The 22,565-nt window shown below is 35.4% G+C and overlaps 2 protein-coding genes across 2 annotated transcripts; both read right to left on the bottom strand.

Annotated features, from left to right (window-relative positions):
* Positions 1–796: 796 nt before the first annotated feature.
* LOC114051874 (olfactory receptor 4C6-like) lies at positions 797–1,705 on the bottom strand. The gene has a single exon (XM_027874263.1). The coding sequence runs from the start codon at positions 1,703–1,705 to the stop codon at positions 797–799; it is 909 nt and encodes a 302-aa protein (XP_027730064.1).
* A 19,277-nt stretch (positions 1,706–20,982) lies between these two features.
* Positions 20,983–21,891, bottom strand: LOC114051852 (olfactory receptor 4C6-like). The gene has a single exon (XM_027874243.1). It carries the CDS (start codon positions 21,889–21,891, stop codon positions 20,983–20,985), a length of 909 nt encoding a protein of 302 aa, XP_027730044.1.
* Between the last annotated feature and the right edge of the window lie 674 nt (positions 21,892–22,565).

Genomic DNA, 22,565 nt, shown 5'->3' with positions numbered 1-22,565 from the left:
TATGAATGTTTATTAAAAAAGAAGAAAAATGAGGAAAACAATATTTATAATCACTTTGACAATATACACAGAAAGCTGATATTTTTTAAGTGAAAAAAGAAACTGAGCAATATATAGTTGCAATGCCTGAGTCTAATACCAGAGAGAACCTCAGGAAATGCATTCCTCTCCTTTCTCTGAATAGGCATAACTGGAGGTAGGTGGGTGGTATAAGAGATAGAACATTGGTTGTAAATCAAAATCAGCAAGATGTCAGTTTATTTTTTTTATCAGAAAATGACTATCTGTGGACTATCTGTGGGAGTCAGCTATATACTGTGCCAGTCTAATTTCCTTGAGTGTAAAAGGAGGATAATAATATCACCTATCTGTGAGGGATGTTGTAAGGGAAAATGGAGGTGAAATTTGTAGAGTGCTCTTAGAATCTATATGGAAAGCATTTTGCAATGGGCTATAAAAATATTAATGTTGTCATGTTTGTTGTTGATTAATGTTGTCATGATTATAAGATGGAAAAATATGGATATGGAATATCCCACATACCTTCATGCTCAGATAATATGTGGGTTTGTTGTATCTTTAACGTGTCAGTTTTAACCTCTCTCAAATAATTATAGAAAAAAAAAACATGGTCGAGGTACAGTCAGGGTAGAAATTTATGAAAGTATTGTGATCTTTGCTAGTAAAAGGAGTATGTGAACTGATTAAAATATTATTCCATCAGAACATATTTATCCTGCTTCATTTGAATGATTTTCAATTAGTAGACTGACTTTTCTGGAATGATGAAAGGCATTCATCTGATCCAGAGTTTTTTCATAGCATTTTTAACGTCTGTGTTCCTAAGGGTATAGATCAACGGGTTTAACATAGGAGTAACCAAAGTAACACATACAGCCACAGCTTTATCTATAGGAAAAATGGCTACTGGCCTCACATACAAGAATATACAGGGAACAAAAAACAAGACCACCACTGTAAAGTGAGAGCTGCAAGTAGAAAGGGCCTTTCTCCTTCCTTCTGAACTACCACCCTTCAGGGAAGAAAGGATAACAACATAGGAGACAATTAATATGAGAAAGATAGATAGGCACATTAGTCCACTGTTAGCAATGACAAAAAGGCCAAGAACTTGGGTGTCCATGCAGGCCAGTTTCAGTAATGGGAACAAATCACACACGAAGTGATCAATAACATTAGGGCCACAGAAAGGAAGATGGATCATCAAGAGAAGTTGTATGGTGGCATGTATGGAGCCCCCCATCCAGGATACTGCCACCAGCAGGTGGCACACACAAGGATTCATGATGGTCATGTAGCGAAGGGGTTTGCAGATGGCCACATAGCGATCGTAAGCCATGACTACAAGAAGGATTATTTCAACACCACCAAAAAAATGATCTGCAAAGAGCTGAGTCAGACAGCCTGCTAGGGAGATGATTGTCTTCTCATACAGTAAATCCACAACCATCTTAGGAGCAATAACTGAAGAGTAAGCAGCATCCACAATGGATAAGAAGGTTAGAAAAATGTACATGGGCGATGTCAAAGTTTGGCTGGCAGTTAAGGTTATGACAATGAGTATGTTTCCTATAATTGTGATAATATATATGATTAAAAAAATGACAGAGAAAAATTTTCGAAACTCTTGACTTTGTGTAAGGCCCAACAGAATGAACTCAGTTACATTGTTTTTATTCTCCATTTTGGTCAATCCTCTGCCAAACTCGTGGTTTTCCCAAAGTCCTATCGGTTCTTTCCTTTTCTCTTCATTTCTTCTTCTAATGAGACATTGCCTATACCTTACCTAAAAATCCAGTTATTTTAATTCCAGATAGAGTCAACATGAATCTTCTTCATGAAACTCCTTATTCTGTTATGGATGAATGTTGTACATTTGGAATGAAGGGATACAATATCCACAGTGCTAAGGAATGTGATTCATCTCTCTTTCATATTAGAGACAATTGATGATGGTAAATTCCTTTCCTGGTAACTAGTTTATTTGTAATCCAAGGAAGTTAGAAATGAGTCAATATCATATTTATAAATGATTACAATCCAACAAACTAACAGAACTACTAGTTATTGTTTTAGATTTTCTACTTATGTTGCAACTCCATATTTCATGCTTTAGATGAAATTGTAAATTGTGTTAATTGAGTGTCTTTTAAGTCAAATGGGAAGGGAGTGTTTAAAGCTTGAGTGAGACATGGGAGTAGGTAGAATAATAATCTTGGGGTCAGGAAAACTTCTTTCCTGCCCTGCTTCTGGCTATATGACTCTGGGCAAAGCACCTACCCTTTAATTACCTAGGTATCACTTTAAGTCCAGAAGCTGAAAAGCACTGGATTAACTGTATGGGTAGTGGGAGTTTCTTTGTTAGCAGAGTCCTGAATCCAATGAAATGGTATGTCTGGTTAAAAAGAAAAGAAATGTTCAATGAGTATGAGTAATAGTAACAATAACACATACTTTGCAGTTTACAAAATGTCTTTCCAATAATACCCAATTTAAACCTCAAAATAATTCTACAGGGTAAGTACTTAATTCCCATTTTATAGATGAAGAAGCTGTGACCCAAAGAGGTTAAGCGGTTTGCTATTGCTCACCCAACTATCAAGTGCCAGAGGCAGAATTCAAACACGAGAATATTGATCCAAGTTGAATTGTAGTCATTCTGCCATGCTGAACAGTGGAAGACTGGAGGTTTTCACAAAAAGGTTACTCAGTGAGAAGGAAATCATGCTAGACATGAGGAAATATTTCATTTTTTTAATAAAGTGTGAGTGGTTGACAACTACCACGGTAGAAGACAATAAAGGACTGCTTCCTAAAAAACAAAACACAACAAAACAAAACAAAAAACTAATGCTCGATTATATGTGTGTATGTATTACATATATATTTAACCATTACTCATAGAGGGTCAGAGATCGTTTTAGCAAAACATGGTAGATTTATAGCCGAAAGGGAACTTAGAAATCATCTAGGTCAGCCCCATCATTTTAGAGATGAGGAAATTGAAGTGATCAGAGATGCAGACCTCACCAAAGGTCATACAAGTAGCTAGCCCTATGTTGGGAGTTACACGCAAGCTGTCCGATGCTCAATGCATCAGGGTAATGGGAAAAAAATGGAAACTTTCAAAGGTACATCTGTGAGATTCATTATTCCACATGACTAGACTGAAATATGAAATCAGGGACAGTTATATCCACAAAATGCATTATCTTTCTATTGAAAACATCCCACTCATCCCAACTTTCCAGTTACTGTTTGAGTCTCCCCATGCTCTCAGTCAAATAAGTTCTCAACTTTGTCCTCCTCGATCTCTTAGTCAAAATTATCTCACATAATTTTTCAGTTGTTGTGTATTATCTTCTACTTTCACAACAACCTGGAGATAAGTTTCTTTCTTTAAACCCACATAGCTATCACCTTCCTACAGGGCCTCATCTCTTCTCCCTGGTCTATTACAATTGCTTTCCTGGTTAATCTTCCTGTCTAAAGTCTCACCTTACTTCCCTACGTGTTTTACTCTGCTGCCAAATTGATATTCCAAAATGCAGGTCTAATCAGATAAAATACCCCCTCTCTACTTTCCATTCATCTATGCACACATGAACTATGAAGAAACTCTTATTTTTCCCATTTACTTTTAATATCAAATATAAATTCTTCCCTTTAGTAGTTAATTTTTTTTTCATAATTTGATCCTACCTTTCCATTCTTCTAATCCCTTCCATTCACTTTACTACTTACTTATCATTCCTTCTTTGATGTTTTTTAAACATACCATCATGTCATTTCATGTCTTAATTCTGGGCCTTTACAATGCTGGTCCTTACCATGTGAATTTTTTGCCCTCTTCACCTCTGTCTTTTAGTTTTCCTATCTTCCAGACAGCTTAAATTCCATATTCTATGAAAGGCCTTCCCATCCTCCCCAAAACAATTTTGTATATCTATATCTATATTCACAAACATACATATATGTATATATACACATATATATGTATATATTTATATACATATGTATGTGTGTGTATACATATTTGTTGCAGGTCAGGAGAGGATGGCCATATATATGTACACATATTTATATTTATATATCTTTACCTATATTTCCTATATTATTTATATATATTTATTATTTATTATATTTACATATATAGTACAACAAAATACATACATACACATATGTACATACAAATATACACATACTAATATGCCACTAACTATATATGTATTTTGTCTTCTGGTAGAAAAGAAAGAATTTGGTTTGAGACCATAGGAGAAAAGTCAATGGTATTAGTGCTCCTCTAGGGTGTGTTGTACACTTTTCTTAACTTTTATGCCTGCCTGCCTCCTTCTTTTCCTCGTTACCTCTCATCCTCTACCACACTTCCTTCTGCCTCTCATTCTTCTTTTCTTCCTTCTTTCCTTCCTTTTTTCCTTTCATCCTTCCTTCCTTCCTACCTTCCTTCCATTTGTCCTTTCGTACTTCTTTCAATCCTTCCTTTCTATTTCCTTGCCTCCTTTCCCTCCTTCTTTCATACTTTTCTCTATCCCTCCCATCTTTCCTCCCTTCCTTATTCTGTTAATTTATTTCCTTATATGAAAATTTTACTTTCCTCCCTTCCAAATCCAACCCTTTATTTAATCATTTCTACAGTCCTGTATGCTGGAGTCATTTGTTCTCTAGTTGAATTGATATCCATGGCTTATCAAACTCCAATCATGGATTATAACCTCCATCTACTTTTTGAAGTTTTATACATATATTATTTTAAAAGAATGGAAGAAAACACTGGGTAACTTACATATATGTCATGTAACATTTTTGAATTCTCACTGTTGAAAGGCATTTTTTGTATTCTTTTCTAATTCAATTTTATTCCCCCATAGAAATGTTCTGATACCTTTCTCCTTTTCTGGAAGATAATAGATAAAATTTCAGTCGTAATTTAGTGAATGTATTGTACTTTGCATATGTTACCTCTTTTGATTATGATAAATAAAAAGATGAGGAAGCTGAGGTTAAAAGAACTTAAAAAAAATTGTTCAGGGTTACATAGCTGGTACATATCTTAGACAGGAATAAAATCAGGTTTTCCTGACTCAAGTCAATATTTTATCCACGATACCACCTAGCAGTAATAAACTTCTGACACTAATACTCCCTCTCTCTCAGAAGATGAATTCACTTTACTGAGAGAATACAAAAATAGAAATCTACTCAATATTATCCTTTATTCTCTTCTACTTTACTCTCATTTCTGGGAAGACTTGGATCTTTTATTCTCTAAGAACAATACCTCTCTCCTATGGACTGATCTCAACTCCTCAGATATCCTAGAGAATCTTGAAATGGCAATTAACATTTTACATTAATTTTCAGTGTCTTCCTAGTTACTGGGTCTTTTCCTACTGTCTACCTCTATTTCCAAGTCTCTCTCATACTTTCAAAATAACTTCACTTGACTCTCCCATGGTCCTAAATGTATCAATCATTATTTCTCCTTCCTTTAATCAGCCAATCTCTGATGCCAAACTATATTCATTTGCTGTCTGATTTTTTTTTCTCTTCTCACTTCACAACCCAAGGTAGTCTAGATTCTGACCAGATCAGTCATCTGATTAAACTGTATCTGAGTGATAAAGGTTCCCTTAATTAGTGGTTCTTCTTTCAGTTTTCATAATTCTTAGCTTACATCTTATGAGACTTATAATATACAAATCAAAACTTAACATATATAATACATAACTGGCTGTGACATTTGCCATTAATGATTTTCCAGCATCCTGGATCTCCTCCCCCTCTTGGGTCTTTGATTCTGTATCTAGTTGTTTGCCCAATTTCTGAGGTTCCTTTGTTGGTACCTTTGTACGAACATATTTTTTGTCCTGTGCCCTAACTATTGAAATTGCCAAAGGGTCTCTAGTTTATCCATTTTCTTTTTTTCTTTATACTCATTCTTAGTTATATTATTAGATTCCACAAGTTAAATTATTATCTCTACATAAATTTCTCCTGAGAAAATACACATGTATAAAATAAATACATATATAAACATGTATATGTAGTAAGTGTATATTTAAATGTGCATCTATCTATCTATATAAATCTAATAATAAAAAGATATAGAGAGATAGGTTGATGATAGATAAACAGATTGATTGATTGATGGATGGATAAATGGATGTAAATATATATGGAAAATGTTTGTGTGTTTCTGGCCTTGGTCTGTCTCTTAAGTTTGAAGTCCACAACTGGATATTTGGAGGTAGATGTCATATAGACATCTCAGAACCAATTCATACAAAAAGATCTCATCTGTCCCTCATCATTACATTTTGTTGGCATCTCCTTCCCTCTAACCTCCCAAGTTCACAGCCTCATGTAATTGTTCAGTTAATACCCCATAATTGATCAATTGTTCAATCTTATCTGTTCTAAACCTACATGGCATCTTGTATCTGACCTTTCTCTCTACTCAATATGACTAAACCAGTTTCCACTTAGACCCTTATCATCATTCATCTGTTTTACTGATGTACCCTCCTAACTTGTCTAGGGGCAGCTAGGTGGCTGACTGGATAGTGTGCTGGCCTAGAGTAAGAAAAACTCATCTTCCTGAGTTCAAGTCTGACCTCAGACAAATACTAGCTGTGTGACCCGGGGCAAGTCATTCCACACAATTTGCCTCGGTTTCCTCAACTGTAAAATGAGCTGAAGAAAAAAATGATAAATGACTCCAGGTGGTTTAGAAGAGAAAACTCCAACTGAGGTCACAAAGAGTTGGATACGACTGGGATGATTGAACAATAGCAACCTACTTAATTAGTCTACCTCCAATTTCTCCCCTCTACAATCCATTCTCCTTCAATTAGCTGACAAATTGATATTCCTATACTACAGCTGACAGTGACACTCCTTGCAATGCCCTTGCTCTAGAACCCCCAGTGGACTACAGAACCTTAAATGCATCTTGCACCTAAGATAAAATGCAAAGTTTTAAGCATTTAAATTACTTGAAAATCTGTCTCCAACCTGACTTTCCAAGAGCATGACAAATTGCTTCCGATCACTGGCCTATAATTTAGACACTTGAGCCCACTGACATGCCACATTAAACCTAGAAAAGGACCAGCCAAGACATCCTATTTCTAACACTTCTGCTTTGCAAAGGTCTTTCTCTCATATTTGAATTTCATTCCTTCTGCAACTCATTTTATATTCTTTAATTTCCTTCAATGTCAACTTGCATTACTCCTAAGAAGTCTCTTCTGATACCCCTACTTGCTGATATCCTATCCCCTTTGAGATTATCTATAACTTATATTTTTGGAAGTATCTCTATAACCCTGGTTTTCTTGCTTATGTCTTTGAATAATTTCCCCAAGAAATAAATAGTAAAAGCTGGGACACATGACCAATTTTTTTCTGGTCCATTTATTTCAAGATCTAGCTCCCAATCCTGCAATAGGGGAGGTTTTTGTTAAGGTAAGGACTATTTCACATGTACATTTATATACTCAATTTCTGTCAAAGTATCATACACTTAATTTCTCAATAAATGTTTTATGAATGAATTAAAGATTTTTTCAGAAGCAATGTAATAATGCTGGACTTTGAGTAAGAAAGACCAAAGTTTCTACCCTAACTCTAAAGCTTAGTAGTTATGTGATACCATGTAAGACATTTAATTTCTTTCTCTCAAGTAATGCCTTAGGAATTATCCAAGTTTAGTAAACTTGTGCCGTGTGGCTACTGGAAGGATTTCCAACACCAGAGTAACTGTTCTGATGAAATTGCTCAAAGCTCAAAATTTTTATTTGTTACACTCATTGTTCATATGATATACTGACAATTTGTCATATCCCTCTCAATAACAGCATGAGTTTAGGGAAATTGCTTGATATTTCTGTACAAAAAATGTATATAAGGGAGTAAATATAAGAGAAACAAAGTTATCTAAAGTAATTTTTAAAAGATGCAATCATTGACAATGAGGTGAATCAGGATAAGAAGCTATAGGAGATTATATCTTATCCTGTTCTTTGAAGAAAACTGGGGAATTCCAGAGGCAGAGGTGAGGGAGGGAGAGCACCAGCAAAACTGCAGAATCTCAGAATTTCATAACAAGAAGGAACTCACCATCCCAGTATTCAAACCTATATCCTTAAAGAATACTCACTATTACATACATGAAAAAAATAATATCTAGCTCCTACATGTAGAATAATGAGAATTACTTCTTTTCTTCCTCCTCCTCATCCTCCTTTTCTTGATCTTCCTCTTCCTCTTGTTCCTTCTCCTTATCCTCCTCCTTCCTGTTTTGCTTTACCACCATCACAACCACCACCTTTGCTGTTACTAGGCTGATGGCAATGACTACTATGACTATGATAAGTATTACTACCATACCACAGATACTTACTCCCAAAACCATCCACCCATCACTATTCTGGTTCCCTTACTATGATTATATTACAATGTGTGAAAGTCCTCCTTAAATCATAGTGTCTAGAACCAAACTCAACATTACAGATGAGTTCTAACAAGGTCAGAATATAGTAGAACTATCCTTTCCCTGTTTTTGGAAGACACATATCTCTTAAGGCATCTCAAGATTTCATAAGCTTTTTTTTATAGTTAAAATTATATAGTTTTCTAGCTATAGACATTTCATATAGTTGTCATGCTGAGCTTTCAGTTTATTAAAATCCCTAGATTTTTTTAAAGAAAACTACACATCTAACTTTGCAGTTTTCTTGATATATTTCAAAAGTCAATTTTAGTTTAATATCACCCAAAAGCAAGACTTTATATTTAGCTCTATTGAATTTGATCTTCTTAAATTCAGCCAAATTCTCTAGGTTGTCTAGATAATTTTCAATCCCAATGCTGTAATATTCTAACTATCCTAACTATGCCTCTAAACTTTATTTAATCTGAAATTTTGATAAATGTACCATGTATAGTTTATCTGAATCATGATAACATTGTGAAATAGCATAGGTTCAAACAGAGATACCTGGAGAAGCCCACTGGGTTCCTACTCTCATGCTAATATTGAACAATTAACATGTCTTGATTACCATGATCCAACCCTTCATGGATCCATGTGATTTTATTATCATCTATCTTCTCCACAGGAATAAAAGGAGATAAGTTATCAAAACCTCTGCCAAAATCTGGATGAACCAGATGAGCCATATTGTCAAACTTCCCCTCATCTACAGACTCAATACACCTTTAAAAATAGAGAATATTTTTCCCTGTGTTTCATGAACTTGAACTATAAAATGTTTTACCATCCATCTCTGATAATCTCTGAACTAATTGTATAGAGAGTGTGGTAGACTGAAATTCATGCTGGATTTGCACTCAACAGTCTTGCTCCTCACTTTCAAGGTTACAAATTGTAAATCTGCAGATATGAGGAAGCCAGTTAGCAACTTTAGGCTTCAGTATCCTCATCTGCAATATAGGGGAATAGCAAAAGATGTCTGCTAAGTACATTTCCATCACAGAATTTATGATTCTATGAAATGTCATTTGAAAAGAAATGGAATTTTCAATCAGGCATTAAAAATCCCATGACCCATAGGTATTTTCAATGCAACCCCTTAGCAATCCTTTTATATTGGGTGGTGTTCCTTTGTTAGATATTACTTTTATTTTATATTGGGGAGGAATCACTTATAACTAACAAGCAGAAAGAAAATTCCCTAGGAAAAAAAAAGATGGTGTCACTGCATTTAGGGAACCAGTCAACTGCATGATTATCTGGAGCCTGGCAATCAAACACTCTGTACCCAAGAGGTCAGTCTTGAATTCTCGTGAGTTGTATACTCAGGTAGAAATTACTGTCCTTCCAGATGCACAAGTGCCATTTCTTTTTCTATCTGTGTCACCATAGCTTGCCAGAAAGCGTGGAACAGTTACTCTCTAGGTTTCCTAATTCCTGTCTCTGGATAAGATTGGCCATTATGTTTTACACTGGATTTGAAGTCAGAACCCCAACTATTTTGTTTCCTATTCTTTTGACTTTGGACAAATCACTTGATTTTTGAGAACTTCAGTTCCTTACCTGGGAGGAGGTTCAATTGGAAGATGTTTTTCCTCTCTTGCTCTTCTGACCAGTTTACCTTTTGTAGGACTGGATAAAACTGGCAGTGCTCCAGATGAAGAGTGAGGATTGAAGTAGCTGAGATAGAAACCCAAATACCTCATGTAAAACCCCACCTTGTGCTTTGTAGAAGATTTTGAATTATCATATACTACTTGCAGATGGGAAAAAAGAAAAAAATAAATTTGAGAAATAATTTAGACAGTGTACTCTAGAGTTTATAATAAATCATAGTTTAGCTTCATAAGGAACTTCTTTCCAGAAAGACAAACAGTTAAAACAATGTTCATCTTGTGATGAAAATGGAATGTCAAAGACATCCAATAATTACCTTCTGGATAACAATGACATTAAATACTGTTTCATTATTTCAATGGTATCCCATTGAATGTGTCTCCAGTGACTGGTGAGTTAATTAGCATGGCAGTGAGTTCACTTTTTTGATGTGAGTTGGGGAAAGAACATCAGCTGATTCAGGTAAAGTTGAGAGTGGTGAGAGGAAAAAAAATCAGTTCATAATTTGTACTTGCTAATTGGTGGTTATATAACAAAAGCAGACAGTTGAACAAAATGTAGTGGTACCCATGAAATCATAATGAAATAAATCAATTCCTACTGGTTTTAGAAAATATAATGATAAATATGCCACAATGGCAGAGTAGACCTTGCTGCCCCAGCAGAGTCTGAGCCCCATGGAGAAATCTATTTGCAACCAAAGAAGCAAAAATATTGAAGTCCATTGGGATGACTGTAAAGTTACCTTTTGTTAGTTCCTAACAACCAGAAAATGATCTCTATATATTTCTCACTTTGTTAGTAATACAATGAAAATACATCTGGATTTGGAATAAGAGAGCCTAGGAACAAAACCCAGGTCTACTATTCATGCCCTGTGTTACTTTTCTTTGGTCATCGCATCTCTGTGGGCCCAACAATTCTCATTTATAAAATGAAAAAAAAATCTCATAAAGGATAAATGATCTGTAAGGTTCTTTAGGGTTCTAGATCCTATATAGTCCCATCAATTTTATCTGAACAAGAAGTTAGAATGTTAAGTTACAAGAAGCTTAGTGCTATCTCAATTCAACCAGTCTTATACAAAGGCAGAGTAGATTTTTGGACTAATTTGAAAGGTGAAAAAAGATCATGTAACCCCTATACACCTCCTACAACTATGTAGAAAAATGACTAACTTGAAATAAATCATTATTATTGTAAATAACAGTAACAATAATTGATAATGGTTATAATCTTATAAATATATTACCCACAGGAATCTTTAGAATCATCTCTATGGATTTCAGTATTTGTGGTTCCTTGGTTTCAAACAGACTTTGTAAGAGGGATCAGATTCTTTCAGGGCATCAAGGATCTCCTGTGGCAGTGGAACATGTCAGCTTAATATTGTCCAAAATTATTAGGGCCTGGCTGATTTCACTATACCAGTTGGTGCCATATTTTTGTCATCATTAATATCTATAATTGCAATGATACCATAACACCTATAAACTTCTGGGTTCTATGCAAAGTACTTGATAAATGTCATCAAATTTGATTCTCACAACTTTGGTGAAGGGGTTAGGACCAGATATTTTCTTAATTTTATAGGTAAAGAAATTAAGGTAAACAGAGATTAAGTGAATTCTCCCCAATCACACATCGAGGAAATGTCTTAGGACCTACCTATTTAAACTCCAATCTTCTGGACTCTGGTCTTGGTGCTATATCAACATTTTCTAACTCCTCCAAATAAATCTTAATATATTGACTTTAGTAAAAATTTGATAAATATGCACGTCTGAATGTGTTGGGTCCCTACAATCTGTGTGACTTTTGGCAAATCAATTCAATTCTCTAAATCTCTGGGCATCAGGTGTAAAATTGTGGGGTGAGGGAACAATAATTACCAAAATTATTTAAAGAATTTTTGTAAGAAAATCACTTTGAATTAATTAAAAACTAATGGAATGAGTTCCATATGAGATAGGGAATCATAAGAACATAGAGATTTTAGCTGAATTTCTTCGGACATTTTATTTAAATTATAGCCTCAGGTTTTATCACTTCAGATATATTGGAGCAGTGACATAAGCAAATGATGGAATTAGAAATAGATATGTGGAAATTACAGTGATTTTAAGTTCTTCAGTTGGGCTAAAGACCAATTTATAAACAAACATTTTTTCTGATAATGATATTTCAACAAAAATATAATGGATTTTCATGATTGCAGAAAACTGAAAATTGCATGTGATTCAAAGGAAACTTATTTTTTTTTCCTGGTAGCAAATGAACTAAAAATGTTTTGCATAAAGTAAGGTATCATCCAAAAATATTTGACTAAAATAAAAGAGGTGGGCCATTAAAGTATCAAAACTCTAATACTGGGGAGTGGAGCCAAGATGGCAGAGGGAAAGCAGTGACTGTCTTGAGCTCTCTCCCAAAGCCCTTCAAATACCTAAAAAAATGGCTCTAAACAAATTCTAAATCAGCAGAACCCACAAAAAGACACAGGGAAACAAATTTCCAGCCCAAGACAGCCTGGATGTTTGATCAGAATGGTATATCGTGCTGGGCGGGGAGAGGAGTGCAGTTCCATGTGGGCATGCAGGCCACAGCAAACCCAGAGCAGGCCTCAGAGGACTGAATCAAGGGCAGCTGTAGCAGTTTCCAGACTTCTCAACCCAGGAATGCCAAAGACAACCTGGAAGGTTGGTGGGAAAAGTCTGTGACTGCGGTGAGATAAGGAGCTAGGTCTCAGCCTCAAATCTGGAGCACGGCCCGGGTCCTCAGCTTTTTCCTGAACTTCCAGCCCATAGACTGAGGGGGAATCAAGTGGCTGATCAGAGGGGAATTGCAATGATCGCTTTGGCAGTGTGAGGCAGGAATCTCTTGCTTTGCCTCTGCTTGGATCTGGGTCACAGTTCTGAGCAGCAGTCCTGGGGCGAGGAAGAGCTTTGGCGTGGTGGAGCTTTTTGTGGAGGTGGAGAGGAAACAACTCGCCCATTATCATAGCACCTTGGAAGAACTGAAAATTTTCAGGTGCCTAGAAGTACCTCTGAAAACAGCTGTACAAACCCCTGAAGCTTAGGACAGTACACTCTTCACATTGGAAGCAGGCTTTTACCTTAACAAAGAGTTTAAATCTCAAGTAATTGGCCGGGATCATGAGTAAGCAGTGCAAAAAGAGTCAGACTCTATTATCTTACTTTGGTGACAAAGAAGATCAAAACACGCAACCAGAAGAAGACACCAAAGCCAAAGCTCCTACATCCAAAGCCTCCAAGAAGAATATGAATCAGTCCCAGGCCCTGGAAGAGCTCAAAAGGGATTTTGAGAAGCAAGTAAGAGAAGTAGAGTAAAAACTGAGAGTGATGCAAGAAAATCATGAAAAGCAAGTCAACAGCTTGCTAAAGGAGACCCAAAAAATACTGAGAAAATAACACCTTAAAAAATAGCCTAACCCAAATGGCAAAAGAGGTCCAAAAAGCCAATGAGGAGAAGAATGCCCTAAAAAGCAAAATTGGCCAAATGGAAAAGGAAGCCCAAAAGATTACTGAAGAAAATCCTTCCTTAAAAATTAGAATAGACCAATTGAAAGTTAGTGACTCTATGAGAAATCAAGACACTGTAAAACAAATCCAAAAGAATGAAAAATTAGAAAACAAAGTGAAATATCCCATTGGAAAAACAACTGACCTGGAAAATAGATCCAGGAGAGAGAATTTAAAAATTATTGGACTATCTGAAAGCCATGATCAAAAAAAGAGCCTAGACATCATCTTTCAAGAAATTATCAAGGAAAACTGTCCTGATATTTTAGAACCAGAAGGCAAAATAGAAATTGAAAGAATCCACTGATCTCCTCCTGAAAGAGATCTCCAAAGGAAAACTCCTAGGAATATTGTAGCCAAATTCCAGAGTTCCCACGTCAAGAAGAAAATATTACAAGCAGTCAGAAAGAAATAATTCAAGTATTGTGGAAACACAATCAGGATAACACAAGATTTAGCTGCTTCTACATTAAGGGACCGAAGGGTATGGTATTTAATATTCCAGAGAGCAAAGGAGATAGGATTATAACCAAGAATCACCTACCCAGCAAAACTGAGTATAATCCTGCAGGGGAAAAAATTGTTATTCAGTGAAATAGAGGACTTTCAAGTATTGTTGATGAAAAGACCAGTGTTGAATAGAAAATTTGATTTTCAAATACAAGATTCAAGTGGAACATGAAGAGGTAAACAGGAAAGAGAAAATCATAAGAGACTTATTAAGGTTAAACTGTTTACATTCCTGTATGGAAAGATGATATTTGTAACTCATGAGGCCTTTGTCAGTATCAGGGTAGTTGGAGGGGAAAAAAATTATATGTACATATACATAGATATAGATAGATAGAGGGCACAGGGTGAGTTGAAAATGAAGGGGTCATATCTGGAGAAAAAAATTAATGGGTCATAGAAGAAGATACTAGGAGAAGAAGAAAGGGAGAGGTAGAATAGGGTAAATTATCCCACCAAAACAAACAGAAAAGATAAGGCTCTTACCATGGAGGGGAAATGGGGGAAGGTCAGAGGGAATGAGTGAATCTTATTCTCATAGGATTTGACTTAAGGAGGGAATAACATACACACTCAATTGGGTGTGGAAATCTGTCTTACCCTATAGGAAAATAGAGGGAAAAGTGGACAAGAGAGTAGGGGAATGATAGAGAGTAGGACAGATTGGGAAAGGGAGTAATCAGAAGCAAATACTTCTGAGGAGGGACAGGGTCAAAAGAAAGAATAGAATAAATGGGGGGGTGGGATAGGATTAAGGGAAATAGAGTTAATTTTTCACAGCATGTCTACTATGGAAGTGTTTTGCATAACTACACATATATAATCTATATTTAGTTGCTTGCCTTATCAATGAGGGTGGGTGGGGAGGGAGGAAGGGAGAAAATTTGGAACCCAAAGTTTTAAAAACACATGTTTAAAAAAAATGTTTTCACATGGAACTGGGAAATAAGGAATACAGGAAATGGGGTACAGAAATCCATCCTGCCCTACAGGAAAATTGAAAAGGAAGGGGATAAGAGAAGGGGTGGGGGAGAGATAGAAGAGAAGGCAGACTAGAGGAAGTGGTATTTAGAATGCATGCCATCTTGGGGTGGGGGAGGGGTGAGATGGGGTGAAAATTTAGAACTCAAAATCTTGTGGAATTTCATTTTTTTTTAAGATAAAAAGAAAGAAGAAACAGAAAAAAAGCTCTAATACTGAGTTGCTCTTCTTTGAATATTAAAACACCAAAAGGAAAACTGTTATGTGATTGGGGACACCCTCTTTGGAATCTTTCAGATAAGATATGGACACATATTTCACATATACTTATTTAATTTAGACATGACCCATAGAAAGATGGGACAGCATGTACATTGAATGACATTCTGATTTTGAAGTGAATTTAATGATTCTGTTTTATTTGATTTCAAAAGAGAAATTTAGTGAGTATAAAGCCATTGATAAGAAGTTTAAGCAACTTCTATGAACCAGGCACTGTTACATAGCAGGGACAGTTTTGCCCTCAATAAGCTTATTGTCTAACTGGTACAAGTGATGAGTCCTCAGAAAAATAATTCATCTCATTCATACAGTTCAACAAACATTTATCAAGTATCTGCTGCATGCAAGGGAACAGGATTGGTGTGGTGTATATAAATACAAAAATGAGAAATTGTTCCTACTTTCAAGGAGCTTACATTCTACTCAAGGATACTATTCCTCAAAAGATGATAAATAAGAAATAGAGATAGAATGAGTGATAGATATAGATATAAATATAGGTGTAGATATAGAAGTAGATTTAGATAGATGATGAAGCTATACATTAAATGAATAAAATGATTATTAATTTGTACCAGACCTACCCAGAGTAGGAGCATGGGAAGATCATGGAGGATGAGTCAAAAAGGTTAAGTAATTGTTTCAGAAAAGTTAGGTCATAAATATATAGATAAAGGATTCAAGTACAGTGTCTATGAATAAAAAAAATTAAAAAAAATCTTTACTCTCCTTTCTACTTTCTGGAAAGAACAAGATGTAAATTTCTTTTGGAGCAAGCACTTTAGATCTTGATTTTTAAAACATATTTTACTCAATTTCAATTTGTTTTTAAAAGCTAACTCCTGGTTCAGGCTTGATTTCAGCAATTTTATGCCTCTTTATGGACCACAGTGTGTTTTAGGCATTTCTGAAGACAAAAGACTGTGAAAAGTTTCTTAAAATGCACTCATCTATGGAAATATATAAATGAACATCTGGTAGCTTGATATCTAACCGGGGGATAAAGTGGAATGAAGCTAACTGGCAGAAAATACATCTGGATATAAGAACTAGTGCAGGTCCAAAAAGTTTTGTATTGTGGACAGTTTCAACAGCTTTGCAGAGAGAAAATCATTAACTGTTCAGAGAGAAAATTTATACTTCATAAATTATCAATCAAATCATGGCTTGATGTGTGCTTTGACTCATTATTTAGACTTAAGAAAATGTTAATAATGAATATTAAATTTAAAACTGTGTGAATACTCTTTTATTCTTCCTAAAAGCTCTGTTACAAATATGGCATCATATTTCTATAATGCTTTGTAACTATTGACTGCAGGAGTGCCTTAGAAAGCTTAGGGAATTAAGTCATTTCCAGACTGGAGCCAGACTGCAAGCTACTCATTATCATCATCATCATCATTATCATCATCATCATCATCATAATCATCTTCTTCTTCTTCTTCATCTTCACCATCATCATCATCTTTTTCTTCTTCTTCTTCTTCTTCTTCTTCATCATCATCCCTTTCCTGGCCTTTCCTTATCCTTCTTTCCCATTTGAGATTCCTTTTAATTCCTATCTACTTCTCCTATATAGCAAATTATTTTACATGTTATCCCACCCATGAGAACGTGAGCTCCTTGAAGTTTAGAATTTTTTTTTTGAATTCCTTTTTATTTTCAGCTATTACCATGGCAGATCACATAAAGTTCTTGAAAGCTTTCTAATATGGTTTTGAAATGCTGCCTATTGGCATCTAGTGTAACACCCATAGGGCCCAAAGTTGCCTTAGTCTCAGTATAAATTAATGCAGTTCAGTGTCTCTAGTTCATCTAAAGCTAAGCAAAAACTTTACAAGCAGAAAATGTTTCCTTTGGAATGGACCCAACCCCACAGAAATCTAGAACCTCTTGCATTTTATCAGGGAACTTCTTTGACTTCCTAGATCCTGATTACTCTTTTCATTGTTTCAAGTTTAGTAAGGTTCCAAGAAACTTTTGATTTCATTTGAAAAGGGTTTTCTTTTTCAGTAAAGGTTTTACCAAAGCAAATCCTATCAGTCAATGCAAGAGGGAAAAGATAAGTCTTAACTGCATGACACTCCACAGTATTTAGCTATATCAAAGCAGTAAGTCCAATGAAACAAAACAAGTCCTGAGGTGATACCATCTTTCCCAATCAAAATTTGACATTCTGAGACAAGGTTTTCCTTTGTGACTATTGCAGATAGTCATTGATTTACCAGCACAAATTGAAAAAAAAAAAAGGACTAGGACTCCTGGCACATAATAAGTGCTTTATGATTCTTTACTGACAGTGATAGAATCTGTGCACATTTGACTGATTTGATCCACATACAATGGTTGCAAAAATTAAGACTCAGAGATAGAGATGAATTGGAAAGAGACAGGGTATAAACCCAAATCCTATTGACTCAATGTCCAGTTCCTTATAACAATCCCACGCAACCTCTAAGATGAGTTTTAAGAGATGGTTCAATGTGTTGTGGGGTGGGAAGCAGTGGAAACAATTACTTTTTTTAAGTATTAGGAGGGATGTCAAGTAGAAGAAAAATAAGAGGGGTTGAATTTTTTATTTTTTTCTCAGAAGACTGCCCTGGGAGTGATAGGTGGAATTCACAATTAGACAAATGTAGGTTTTATGTCAGGGAAAAACAATAGCAACAAATTCTCACCATGATAGCTTTCTAATAAGGAAATGTAATGAAACATGAAGGGTGAGGGTTTCTCTATCCCCTTAGTATTTGAAGCAGAAGGTTTCTCAGCATTTATAAAGCCTGCTAAAGTAGGGAGATAAATCACACCATAACATGGCAAGCATTTATTAGGTAGCGAGTATATTCCAGGGTCTGCACTTTTGTCTCCAGATGCAAAAGTTAAGTTAAGACTGTGACAAAGATCTGAAAATACCAGCATGTGACTCAACCTGTCAGCCATAAAGGAAGCATTAAGCACTTCATTTGTTCCAAACACTGTTCTCTGAATATAAATAGAAGTTAAAAAACAAACAACAACAAACAAACAAAAAAAAATCCATACCATTGAGGATCTTACATTCTAATGGGGTAAGGTAACACATAAAAGGGAGCTGAAAAGTAGAGGAGAGGTACCGAGGCAGGAGAGTATGATAGACAAAGTCCTGTGGAGATGAGAGAGATAGCAAAGCAGCCTGGAGAGGGATGGAGACTAGTTCTGACAGACATTCCAGGGTATCAGGAATCAACTCCTAGAATGGCTGCATTCTGGAGTATGTGTTAGAGGAAAGTGGATTAGGATATTAGGAATGGTGTGGCCACTTTGGAGAGTTCCACTTGGATGTGGTTGAAAGGTGAAAAAAAATTTCAATCTGGTAGCTTCCTACCTGACCTAAGCATTTGTGGTAAGTGGATTCTACACAGATATAAAAATATAAGTGCTATTAGCACCATCTAAATTGTTTCAAGTCACATTTTCCATAACCAAGTTATTGCTTTTTATGGGATCTAGGACATGATAGCAGTAGTCATAGATGCAGTAGTAGTAGTAGTAGTAGTAGTAGTAGTAGTAGTAGTAGTAGTAATAGTATCAATAGTCTAGTAGTACTGAGGAGGAGAAGGAAGAGGAGTAGTAGTATAAAGAAGAGAAAAAAGAGGATGGCTAGAATTTATATTGTTTTTTAAAAGGCTTTCAAAGAACTTCACAAAAGTTTCATTCTATCTTCATATCTATCTTGGGAAGTTTTATTGTTTTGTCATATCATTTGTCTCCAACTCTTCATGACCCCATCAAGATTTTTTTTTCTTTCTGATAACGATACTGCAGAAATTTGTCATTTTCTTTTCTAGCTCATTTTACAGATGATGAACTGAGGCAAACAAGGTTAAATGACTTGCCCAGTGTCCAAGAAGTATTAAGTATCTGAGGTCAGATTTGAACCCATGAAGATGAGTCTTCCTGATTTCAAACCCAGTGCTCTATCCATTGAGGTATGTGATATTATTATACACATTTTACAGATGAAACAAAGGTATGAAGTAAAGAGAATTGTCTAAGATCACACAGATAGTAAATAGCCAATGGTTGGATTAAAACTCAAGTCATCTTATAGATCCAAACTAATATTTTGAAGCTAAGAATCTAAAAATAACGGTCAAAGGAAGAGTTCATCTTTGTTACTCCTGTCCAAAACAGAAAGTATTATATAGTCACATTTGGAAGAGAATATGGGAAAGGACTGAGGTAAAGAAAAATGAACTACTTTTATCCAATGATGTAAATACATCTTTTTACCCAATTTAATTATCTTTTGAGACATGTACAATGAAATCAGGTAATAGATCACTCCTACCAAATTAGAAAATATGGGGTAAAAAGGAATTTGTCAGTTTTGGAGGACCTACTTAAAGACAGGCTCAATAATACAATGTGGGTAGAATTGTAAATTAGTAAATTCTGAAAAACAATTTAGAGTGATGCTGAAAAAAGTGGTTAAAATATAAAATAACAAAATCATACATAGATAACTTTTGACCTAAATTTTCTAGAATTAGATATTCGCATAAAAGACTATTATAAGGATTAAATCCAAATAAACATATTCATAAGTGCACTTCCATAATGGAAAAGAATTGGGAAAAGTACCACCACCAACAATAAAAGGACACCCAATTGATTTGAAAATGGCTACAGAAATCATGGTACCAAATGAAATATGCAGTAGGATAATACTATTACCTGGAAATAAGAAATACAAAGAAATCAGAAAATCATGAGAACTCATAAATGAAGCAAAGGCAATGAGAAAAGCAATATTCATAATTACTTTGCCAATATACACAGAAAGCTAATATTAAAAGCAAAGTGAACAAAGAAACTGAATAATATGTAATTATAATGTCTGAGTCTAATCACAGAGAGAACCTGAGGAAATGTACCTCTCTCCCTTCTCAGCAGAGGAATAACAGGAGGTAGATGGGTGTACAGTAAATAAAACATTGGACTTAAAGCAGCAAAATATCAGTTTGAATTCTTTTTATCAGAGAATGAGGATGAGTGGGAGAGTGGTACACATTGTGTCTGCCCAAATTTCCTTGTGTGTAAAAGGAAAATAACTATAGGACATATCTCTGAGGGATGTTGTGAGGACAAAATGAGGTATTATTTGTAAAACACTTTAAGAAAATTTATCTAAAGTATTTTGCAAACATTAATGAGGTATAAGAATGTTAACTATCATAATTATTTATACATGGAAAACTATGAATATGAAATAGTCTATGTGACTTCAGTCTCAGTTGATATTTTAGTTTTGTGTTGTCTTTAATATTTCAGTTATAAGCTTTCTCAAATATTTATAGGAAAAAAAAACACATTGCCTAGGAACATTCATGGTACAAATTTACGAAAGGATAATCTTTACTAGTGAAAGGAATATGTGCATTGATGTGTATGTGAATCATTTGAATCCTTCTGCTTCATTTGAATGATTTTCAATTAGTAAGCTGACTTTTCCTGAATGGTCAAAGGCACTCATCTGATCCAGAGTTTCCTCATGGCATTTTTAACTTCTATGTTCCTAAGGGTGTAGATCAAGGGGTTTAACATAGGTGTAATCATAGTAGCACATGCAGATACGGCTTTATCTATAGGAAAAGTGGCCACTGGCCTCATATACAAGAATATACAGGGGGCAAAAAACAAGACGACAACTGTGAAGTGAGAGCTGCAGGTAGAAAGGGCCTTTCTCCTTCCTTCTGAACTACCACCCTTCAGGGAAGTGAGGATAACAACATAGGAGACAGTTAGTATCAGAAAGATTGACAGGCACATTACTCCACTGTTAGCAATGACTAAAAGGCCAAGAACTTGGGTGTCCATGCAGGCCAGTTTCAGCAATGGGAACAAATCACACATGAAGTGGTCAATAACATTAGGGCCACAGAAAGGAAGATGGGCCATGAAGAGGAGCTGTATGGTGGCATGTATGGAGCCTCCCATCCAGGCACCTGCCACTAGCAGGTAGCACACATGAGGATTCATGATAGTTATGTAGTGCAGGGGTTTGCAGATGGCCACATAGCGATCATAAGCCATGACCACAAGGAGGATGATTCCAACACCACCAAAAAAATGCTCTGCAAAGAGCTGAGTCAGACAGCCTTCCAGGGAGATGGTTGACTTCTCATTGAGTAAATCCACAACCAACTTAGGAGCAACAAGTGAAGAGTAGATAGCATCAACAATGGATAAGATGGTTAGAAAAAAGTACATGGGTGATCTCAAAGTTTGGCTGGCAGTCATAGTTATGACAATGAGTATGTTTCCCATAATTGTGATAATATATATAATTAAAAAAATCACAAAGAATATTTTTCGAAGTTCTGGACTTTGTGTAAGGCCTAGCAGAATGAATTCCGTTGCATTGTTTTTATTCTCCATTTTGGTCAGTCCTCTGCCAACTTCCTGATTTTCCCATAGTCTTATTGGTTCTTTCCTTTTGTTTTCATTTCTTCCTCTGAGACCTTGTTTATACCTCACCTAAAAAAAAATCCAGTCATTTTAATTCCAAGTTGATTCAATCATTAGTCTTCTGCATGAAATTGCTTATTCTGTTAGGGATGAATTTTGTACAGTTGAAATGAAGAAATACAACATTCTCAGTGTCAAGGAATGTGATTCATCTCCCTTTCAAATTAGATGTAATTGGTGATTTTAAATTTCTTTCATATAACTTGTGTGTATGTAACCCAAGGAAGGGAGAAATAAGTCAACATCATGTTTATCAATGATTAAAATCTAATAAATTAATATATCTCCTAGTTATTGTTTTAAATTTTGTACTTATGTTACAACTACGTATTTCACATTATTGATAAGGTTAATGAGTGTATTTTAAGTCAAATGAGAAGGGAGGGTCTAAAGTTTGACTGAGATAAGGGGGTAGATAGAATAATAATCTTGGAATCAGTCCAACTTTCCTGTCCTGCTTCTGATGAGGTGGCCCTGGGCAAATAAGTTCTTCTATAACTACCAAGGTATCTCTTTAATTGAAGAAACTGCAAAGCACTGGATGAAGTGCATGGGTAGTGGGGGCTTCCTTGTTAGGAGATTCC

This window comes from Vombatus ursinus, unplaced genomic scaffold, assembly GCF_900497805.2.
Source record: "Vombatus ursinus unplaced genomic scaffold, bare-nosed wombat genome assembly UNPS02014806.1, whole genome shotgun sequence".
In the NCBI taxonomy this organism is placed as follows: Eukaryota; Metazoa; Chordata; class Mammalia; order Diprotodontia; family Vombatidae; genus Vombatus; species Vombatus ursinus.
This window is presented reverse-complemented; position numbering and strand designations above follow the sequence as displayed.

What these genes read in the sequence shown, in the direction of transcription:
- LOC114051874 (XM_027874263.1), bottom strand. Translation starts at nt 1,705, where the DNA reads ATGGAGAATAAAAACAATGTAACTGAGTTCATTCTGTTGGGCCTTACA.
- LOC114051852 (XM_027874243.1), bottom strand. Translation starts at nt 21,891, where the DNA reads ATGGAGAATAAAAACAATGCAACGGAATTCATTCTGCTAGGCCTTACA.